The 10,158-nt window shown below is 41.1% G+C and overlaps 1 protein-coding gene across 1 annotated transcript in view; it reads left to right on the top strand.

The window, feature by feature from the left end:
* The first annotated feature begins 988 nt into the window (after positions 1 to 988).
* SUSD3 (sushi domain containing 3) overlaps positions 989 to 10,158 on the top strand; it is a 67,873-nt gene continuing 58,703 nt past the window's right edge. The window contains exon 1 of the mRNA XM_077276777.1: positions 989 to 1,318. Coding sequence (XP_077132892.1) covers positions 1,234 to 1,318 — 85 coding nt within the window. The 5' untranslated portion in view covers positions 989 to 1,233. The remainder of the gene's footprint in view (positions 1,319 to 10,158) is intronic.

Below are 10,158 nucleotides of genomic sequence, written 5' to 3'. Positions count from 1 at the left end.
ATCTCCCTCTAGGGACCATTCACTAGTTCCAGTCTCTCAGTCTTCTTAAGGCCCGTAACCTTTTGTGTTACAAGCTCAAGGTCTCGTAGCTAGGAGCCCACTCCTAGGATGCGTCTCTGGAACGTCACTCTGTCTCTGTCACTTTTCCTCAAGATCTCGTTATCCCTTCTCTTCAGTCTCCTCTCATTCAGGATCACCCTCCAATTTGGAACTGCTCACTATGTATCTTTAAATCCGCTCACTTTACACTCTCCACCGTATCTGCCTTCCTAGTAGCAAGCAGTCTCTTTCCCTTTTCACCAGCCCCTCCCACTATGGGCTAGTCCTAACTATTAACCCCTACCCTTCCTATAGTCAACTGTATACATCATTAACATATCTAATGCATTACACCATTCATGCTACATCCCATATCGCAACACACGTTACCCCATGTAACATATTATAACAGGATTCACAGGACACAGTAGACAAAAGACACCATTCACATTACAATACATAACGCGACTGGCGTCTTCAGGGGTAGGAGCGCACGATAGCCATTGTCCACCACCCTGACACATCCAGCAAGGATCAGCTGTAAATTTCCTTATTTATTAAGACGGTACGAATCTCAGTGCAGCTCGTCTCTCCTGCCCATCATCGTTTAGCCTGTAAGAACAGACTGACTGGTAATAAACTGAAGGCTTATTACCAACCACGCAAGAAAAAAAAATAAAAACAGGCAGGCACTGACAGTTTAACCTTTTATTGTTCAGCCTGCCTACTGCCTGTACAGTTTGATAAATGATGCCCTTTCCCCATGTGTAAGGGAAGAAGAAGAAGAAGTGGCATCTCCATCTGTAAACTCACAATCTCCTTTCTCAGATGAAGAATGTTTGATTTCCACCCTGGAGTCCCAGTGGAGATGTGTAATGAGCCCCAGTGGCCTGTAGAGGGCGCCAGTGAGCATTATCTTCCTGCAGCACATATAATCCAGGGCACACTCAGTGCAGCTTACAGACACACAGATTTAAGCAAATATTTCACTCCTCAACTGTTTCTGTCCATTTCAGATTAGAGATTAATGAGTTTGCAGGCGGTGATCTGGGCCAGCCTGTCCCTGCTGTCATTATGTGTGCAGCAAGATTGATGCCTCATTAAGCCTCTTCCAGGGATCTCCAGGATTCTCACCTGCTCCAGAGGTTTCCTTCCTATCTGCTCCTGCTAGTGAATGAGGACAGAGCAGAAAGCATGCAGTCAGCCACAGCCTCAATCCTGGATCTCTCAAGAACTGTCCTGATCACAGAGGAGAAGAATAACTTGTACAACAGCACAGGTAAGAAGAATCATGTGTCTGTCTGCTGATCCATGCACTGCACATATGTATCCAGCAACATATGGGAGAGGACACTCATGACCCTGCATCTAGTGTCATGATACATAGTAGAAAACTAATTGACTTGATGTAACATTTTTGTAACCAATTTTAAGTCCTATGGTCCCAGGATCATAGAAATTGTTTTGGAAAAAAATGTCTCAGAATTGTTTGGAAAAATATAAATATTTTTGAAATCTGCTTTCCCCAGATAACCTTTTCTCGCTCACCTTAGTACAGCTGGTTATGCTTATTAAAGGATGTTCCACTACAGATGGTTATGCTTATTAATGGGTGGTCCCCTACAGCTGGTTATGCTTATTAAAGGATGTTCCACTACAGCTGGTTATGCTTATTAAAGGGTGGTCCCCTACAGCTGGTTATGCTTATTAAAGGATGGTCCCCTACAGCTGGTTATGCTTATTAAAGGGTGGTCCCCTACAGCTGGTTATGCTTATTAAAGGATGGTCCCCTACAGCTGGTTATGCTTATTAAAGTATGGTCCCCTACAGATGGTTATACTTATTAGTGGGTGGTCCCCTACAGCTGATTATGATTATTAAAGCATGGTCCCCTACAGCTGGTTATGCTTATTAAAGGATGGTCCCCTACAGATGGTTATACTTATTAGTGGGTGGTCCCCTACAGTTGATTATGCTTATTAAAGGATGGTCCCCTACAGCTGGTTATGCTTATTAAAGGATGGTCCCCTACAGCTGGGTATGCTTATTAAAGGATGGTCTCCTACAGCTGGTTATGCTTATTAAAGGATGGTCCCCTACGGCTGGTTATGCTGATTAAAAGATAGTCCCCTACAGCTGGTTATGCTTTTTAAAGGATGGTCCCCAACAGCTGGTTATGCTTATTAAATGATGGTCCCCTAAAGCTGGTTATGTTTATTAAAGGATGTTCCCCTACAGCTGGTTACACTTATTAAAGGATGGTCCCCTAAAGCTGGTTATGTTTATTAAAGGATGTTCCCCTACAGCTGGTTACACTTATTAAAGGATGGTCCCCTACAGCTGATTATGCTTATTAAAGGATGTTCCCCTACAGCTGGTTATGCTAATTAAAGGATGGTCCCCTACAGCTGGTTACACTTATTAAAGGATGGTCCCCTACAGCTGATTATGCTTATTAAAGGGTGGTCCCCTACAGCTGGTTATGCTTATTAAAGGGTGGTCCCCTACAGCTGGTTATGCTTATTAAAGGATGGTCCCCTACAGCTGGTTATGCTTATTAAAGGGTGGTCCCCTACAGCTGGTTATGCTTATTAAAGGTTGGTCCCCTACAGCTGGTTATGCTTATTAAAGGATGGTCCCCTACAGCTGGTTATGCTTATTAAAGGGTGGTCCCAAAATGGTTTAATCTGCAGATTCAGGGTCCCCGATGAAAATGTATAGATTAAATCTGCACCAAAAAGGTGATTTTTCCACAACAAAAATTGATATGCTGTTGATTTTAAAAATAATACATTAATGTTTATACTGATTACACACCAAAAAATAAGAGGCATGTGGGTGAGATTAAGTTAAAACTCATCCAGTTTGGTGTTACTGTAAAACTTTTAAAGATCTTACCTGTAGATTCCGTACGTAAAATTCACACCAAATACTCAGTTTGTCAACCCAGCCTAATGGTGTCTTGTGATCTGTTTGACTTAAAGGGCTGGTGCACAAGACCGTATTTTCGGACTGCATGCTATCTGTGAAAAAAAATGGACAGCACTCGGACCAATGTTATTTAATGGGGCATTGCGGAAGAGCCATTTTTATTTTTCACTGGATTTTTTCATGGATGACAAGTGAGAAAAAATCGTTCCACTTTTCTGGATGAAACTCTGACGATTTTCTGACGATCCTGCCCTAAAAGTGACTCTACATATTAGATAGAAGTTGATCGACTGTAGGAAGAACATTAGTCTGGGTTTCATCCATGTTCGATTACACATGAGATAGCTGCCTGATGAAGCATCCTTTAGCTGACCGCTATCTCTTCCGTCTCCCTTAGGCTATGTTCCCATGATGAGCTTTTGATGTTGCACCATTTCTGCACCCATTAAGTAAAATAAATTACTTGCATTTTTAAAAAATACGCAGCATGAAAAACTCATTGTGGGAACGTAGCCTTATACACAGGAAAGCTCGGCTTGGCAAAATGCTCCTGTGTTTTCTATCAGAGAGCCGCCCGATCCTTATGTCCCCAACTTGCTCTGACATTAGATGGTCTGGAAATCCTGATGACATTGGATGGGTTTGGACGTCTTTTATCTAACGTGTGACACTCAATGTATAGAAGGGACGAAAGGAATAACTTGTTTACTGACCCAAGAAATTCTATCACAGATGACCGTTAAAGATTATGATGTCATCAGATAAAATCATTGTTCAATGCTAAATTCTACCAATCAAATGTACTGTATTACTATAGAAATTGTCAATTTTGGTCACTTGAACAGCACGTCTTGAAACTCCAGTCTGCTTTGAATCTTTGCCAGGGGGAGACCTTGCTGATGCAGTATAACTACCTTGTGTCTTGATGCCGAGTTCAGTCTTGCTGTGGTGTATGACTTGTGGCATCAAACTGTCTTCCACAACCTCACCTTTGTAGTAGAGTTTGGCTGTTCCTCACCCAGTTTTAAGCTTTTTATAGGGCTATTTCTGTTTCAGTTATTGACCGTGTTTCATCCTACGTATGAAAATAATGATCTTTATCACCCGGTTACTCATAAACCTCACTATAATCCTAAAAAATCCCTGACTTTGTGCAAGTGCACCTAGAAGAATTGATGCTGCTTTGAAGGTAAATGTTAGTCTCTCCAAATATTGATTTGATTTACATTTTCCTTTTTGTTCATTCACTTTGCATTTTGCTAATTGCCAAAAACAAACTATTACCACTTTTATTTTTCAAACCATTCTTGCTTTGAACATTTTCCCCCACTCCTACCTAACACTTTAGCAAAGTACTGTATTATACAACCAGAAGGGTGTTAGAATTAAATTATTCACTTACAAATAGATGTGGCTCTGACCTCTGGGACTGCCAACGAAGAATGGGGCTCTAGAAATCAAAAATGTGGCTCTGCAGAATCGATGAAGCGCATCCTTGATCTTCACTCCATTCATTGTCTATGGGACTGCTGGATCTAGGTGAGTGCTCCCATAGACAATGAATGAGTGAAGATTGAGCAAAATGAGACTTGTCAGAGATGAGTTCCCGGACTCCTGGTTCATGTTCTCGTGATTTCTGAGCCGTCAGATCCCAATAGATTGGTGCCAACTTATTGCTTTGGGAAATGCAAAATAAAATATTTGCTCTTTTTACACTTGACCCCTGTTGGTTGTGAGCTTCTCTCATTAGAGCAAGCATATCTCAATTGATTAGCATTGATTTAATTTATGCGAACCTTTTAACAAACTATTGACGATGACGAGTTTAGTGTTTTTCACCATAATTATTTGTATCGGTGGCGTCACATTGCGTCTGTAATCTCTTATTAACGGCACTTAAATATAATAAGGGTGTTCAAAATGAGGCCATAAGCTTTTAATGCCGCGCCACTCTCTCCATTACTTGTACAGAACACATTTACTTGGTAAGCTTAAAGTCTAAAACCGTTCAGGAATTCCCATTCTTCTGAGTAATTAAATCCTTTTTTTTCTGTAGAAAATAGCAATGCAGTCCCAGAAGTCCGCACTCCAGAAGCCTCGTTAGAGAAGAGTTTGACTCAGAAATTGGGAAAGCGATCTATTTCCCCTGTGGGTTTGATATGATCTATTTCATGGGCCGTTCTGACAGCTCCGTTTCCAGTCTCTTAAATAACAATACAATGAGGACGAGTACGAGATACACTCCGCCGGTAATTAAGCCATGCTTTTCAGAGCCAAGGTTAATCTTCTGCTGTATAATTTGTATTGAACAATTTAGGCCGGGTCATCTAATCGGCAAGAAAAGTCATTGACGAGAAAGGACAATTTCGTAAAAATCACCCATCATCTGTCCATGTGACACAAATTCATAGTAGCGAACTATACACACCAAGCTGGCAATGATATACATAGCCATAAGTGCAAAAATTCTAATAAACACAATATTATGTGTCCTCATTCATCAAAGTGGTCCATATCAACCAATCAGTGGCAATTTTCAACACGTCCAATCTAAGCTGCAGGTTTATGAAGCAGGCTCAGGAGCTGAGCCCGCACCCTCCGCAGCTGAGCAGTACAGGCAGCAGTAGATGATAACAGCAGCGACCAGAGCAAGCTCCCATCTTTGCTGTTTAATCGGTTAAATGCCGCCATCAATCTCTGACCATGGCATGATTTTGTAACACAATCATTCTAGCGCCCTTCCCCCCTAATATGTTCTCATGGCAGCCGAGGACCTTCTTTGTACTCATATGAAACCTCATGGCTGGACTTCATAGCAGATCAGTAATTTTACTATATACCGGAATACTATAAAGACAATCTGAATAGAAATTAAAATTAATAAAAATATTTAAGTTGGAGTTACCCCCTTCCCTTCCTTTTTCCATATCAAAAATGTAAAAAAAAAAAAAAAAAACATATTTGAAGTCACGTCTGTAAAATTCTGACCCATCAAATATAAAATTAACAAAGCCATATGGTAAAACAAGCCCTCATACAGCTATGTAACTAAAAAATGAAACAAAGTTACGACTCTTGGAAGAAAAGGAGGCAAAAAAATTGTCCGCCGGACCTCCAGGATGGGGTTAAACTACCTTGGTAAAATAAACGCCAACCCTGTTGACCACTAGACATGCACCAGAGAAACGGATTGTCTGGTGTTAGCTTTTAGTGAGACCAGATTTTGTCACTGAACACCTAGGACAATGGGAAAACTAGTGGAAAATTCCCCCCCCCCCACATAACGGATCACCTCCTCAGATTTTGATGGGTTCATGGTCTCTTTTGTGTCTGGGTCTTCCTATTACGGAAGAGCCAGGGTCCATCAAAGGAGCTTTTGCCCCCCTCGCTTTCACTAACTACACCGATGAAGCCAACGGTCGCAATATCTTGGTCATTATAAAGGAAAACAGTACGAACAGTGCACAGGACTCAATAGTATAGAATTGTACAGAGAAAACGTGCAAAAATTAAATTTCAGTGGTAAAAATAATGTATTAAATTGTGATTTTCATCAGCTTGAAAAGTTACGTAAGATGAAGGTCCAGATTCGTCATAATCTTTGTGCCTATTTTTCATCTAGTTTTGTGCCTTTTTTGTTGCACCAAATTCATTATTTTTTTTAAGTCTACTGTATATGTGCCTGCCTGTTATTTTTTTTAGTTTCCCGCTTTGGTAGCCGAGTCTAGGTTTTTTCCTGATTCATCAATTTTGTCTTTATAAAATGCTGCTACATTTGGCACAAAATCACTCTGCTCCCGTTGCACCATGGCGGGGCCAAAATGTTCAGTGCATATCCCACCTGCTTCTTTTCCCTCTTTCTTTACCTCCGTCCCTCTTGTTTTATTGACAGCTCTGACTTCATAGAGTCAGAGAAGGGCAAACATAAAGGCAAAATAAGCAAAGTGGTAAGGTGCACTGAACTGTTTGGCCCCGCCATGACATTTTGGGGTGATCGCCTGACCGTGAGCTGATAAATATGAGCCAAGTGTATGTATAAAAGAAAGACATCGGCTGCAGGGTCAGATGTGCACTCCTCTCTCGGCAAGAGCTGGCACAGAACTGAACTTTATTAGTATAAACAGAAGATCATGTAGCGGGCAGGAAGAGGGCGTTGCACAGCTTCTCGGCAGCCATTGTATCAGTCTGTGTTAGGTCCATGCTAGGTCTATTCCATATATGGTCTTCAGTGCATCCACCTCACATTCCAAGGATTCCAGGGCGTAGTTCCAGGTTATAGACGCCATCTTGCCACACCTTATATATATTACTAGCTTATGTAAGGTTAATAATTGATTTCATTAGCAATTCTCTCCTTCAGAGGTGCACCTGTACTTGGTTTGAACAGTCATTCTGTGCTGCCCGACTCCCTTTAAATCAGTTGTCTAGTTGTTCTCTGTGAGTCTGTCTGTTGATACCTAGTGAGAAAGGACTAAAGAAGTTTCAGGTGACCGGTCATTGAAGGATTACGTGGTTTCCATTTAAAGGGAGTCTGTGACCACAAAATGACTGTTCAAACGAACCTGAGGCGCTAAGTGCAACCTTAACGTGACTGAGCAGATCAGTGCACCTTCCCTTCTAGTTGCTCTCCATCTACCTCTACTCTTATCCAGCACCTGTAAAGCCAGAACTGTCAATCAAGGAGGAGAAGGGTGTGGATGAATCGAAAACAAGTAAGTGGGAAGGTGCATTGAACTGTTTGGTGATGTCAAGAGTGCACCATGTGCCAGTGCATGGTTTGACAGTCGTTATATTGTGACGGACTATAAATAAGTGGTTAAATGAGTCCACGAGAGCAGTTTTGTCTTTTTTTGGTTGAGGGAAAGGATCCCAAGCAGATATGTTCTCCATATTGCCTCATTGGGGTTGACAGATCCCTTAAACAGTTGGGAGAGCGCATAGATAATGACACTGCTGGAATGGTCGTTATAGGTCAATATTTAGGAGGACCAGGGACTAGAACTTGCTCATACGTGTCTGTTTTTTTAATTATTAGAAATATACTTGAACTTTGAGTTGTGTAACTATGAAAGACCTAACGTACCAACCGTGCGTTACTGGAGGTAAGCCGTCCGTATCATCCTTTCTAACTCACTGTAATAACTAACACTTTAACTGTTCCTGAAACAACAAGTTTCAAGAATTACTCCCTGATGTCTCTAGTTTTCTCTTTTATTTACCGTAGTTGTTTAAAGTCTGAAAAATTAAACAAAAATTGCCATATATTGGTCTTCATGTATAAATTTTTGGAGTAAAAAAAGGGAGTAGTCGTTGATGGATGGCAATATAAAATCAGCCAAGCATTTACCCATTTGTCATGTTACCATCTGAGAGACACGGTCCGACATTTTTTTTCTTTTTCAGGTGTGTTCTTAGTTACTTCTGTTTTTATTTTTTCCTTTTCCATTTTTTTCACTGAGTCACAAAGGCAAAACGGAAGCAAATCAGGAGCCTCACAATTTCCCTCCGTTTCTCACTGATTCCCTTAGACTTGATTGCCCGAGTCTGATCCCCAGATCAGTTCAGAACAGAACCTGCTCTCAGTCTCACGGATCTTACTCTTGGATCTGTGATTTTAACGGTTGTGTGAATCCACCTGTTCTACTCACAAGAAAGTGTGAATTTAGCCTTAGGGTATGTTCACATTCTTTCCTCTTAATATATTGCAGTCGTCATATTCTATAGCACTGTATACTTACAATTGCTCATTTTGTCTTTCTACCCAATTAATTATTCTCTTTTACATTAGCTCTATGACATCACATGATTAAAAACTGACTAGCTGAATCCTTCTAAGCTCTATGTAGTCTCTTTTCCCTGCATGAGTCATCATTAGAACTACAATTCTACTCATAGCAATGTCCCTGGCTAACCCAGCACCACCCCCTCTTCAATTCCTGACACAGCAGCTTCACTCTTCCCCCTTGCCAGGGACTTTGCAGTGAAGTAGAATTGCAGTTCTCATCACTGCAAAGTCCCTGCCAAGGGGGAGGAGTGAAGCTGCTGTGTCAGGAATTGAACAGGGGGTGGTGCTGGGTTAGCCAGGGACATTGCTATGAGTAGAGTTGTAGTTCTAATGATGACTCATGCAGGGAAAAGAAACTTCCAGTTTCACACATAGAGCTTAAAAGGACTCAGCTAGTCAGTATTTAATCATGTGATGTGATAGATAAAATGGAAAAGAGAAAAATTATCTTGGTGGAAAGGCAAAATCAGCAATAGTAAGTACTCGGTGCTATATAATATGATGATTGCAATATATTAAGTGGATGAGAAACTTTTATGGGAGGTGTGCTTCTTTAAGGACCTGCCTTAGCTGCCTACAATATCTTCTTTTTACAACTGCTCCAAATAGATTCTGCAAATGGTTTTACCCAAATTTTTGTGATGCGTTAATGGGTCTTCCCATTACTGGAAGAGAGGAAGTATTAAGAGGTAGCCTTGGTGCCTGAAAAGTACAAGTCCTGCAAATGACACCTGGTGAGTGCAGGGCCATGTTTTTTGCATCGGGGCCCTAGCGCGTCAAGCTACAGAAAACGTTGTGTTATTGCCGCGGACTACATATAGTAAAATTAAAGGGTGACATCCAAGATTTTTCTTTTGGCAAAACCCATCTTAGCTATCCCTTATTTCCACGTTGTCACTTTAGTGCCAATTTCTTCTTTAGTTTCGTGTAGATCGATCAGTGTTGGCATCGGACCAGAGGAAATAGTGTGAAACGACTTAAGCCTGACAATAAACCGAGCGCATGAAATGGCTGCGGCCGGCGCCGGGTGGCCTTATGATGTCTGTTAAATTTTTCACCAGCAAAAGATGCTTTTGTCACTCTCGTGCTTGCGGTTTTAATCTAATATTCATTAAGCTCTGCTGTCTTATCATATCAGGCTATTTATGCCGATATTATGTTATCTCGGAAATATTCATTGTCGGAGTTAGGTCAGCGAAGGAATGAGCTGGTGAGACATTACGTTGGTAATTTTATTATGCTAAAATTGACCTTTTTTAGGTGGCGTGCATGAACGGTTTTATTCCAATTTATTGCTTCCGTTATGGCTTCTTCTTGGGATCAATCTAAGGGATGTTGTAATAAAATGTGGAAAGTCCTTTGTCAGCATTTAAAGGGTTACTAGAGTCACTTGCCACTGAATT

The sequence above is a fragment of the Ranitomeya variabilis genome, chromosome 8, assembly GCF_051348905.1.
Source record: "Ranitomeya variabilis isolate aRanVar5 chromosome 8, aRanVar5.hap1, whole genome shotgun sequence".
Classification (NCBI taxonomy): Eukaryota; Metazoa; Chordata; class Amphibia; order Anura; family Dendrobatidae; genus Ranitomeya; species Ranitomeya variabilis.
This window is presented reverse-complemented; position numbering and strand designations above follow the sequence as displayed.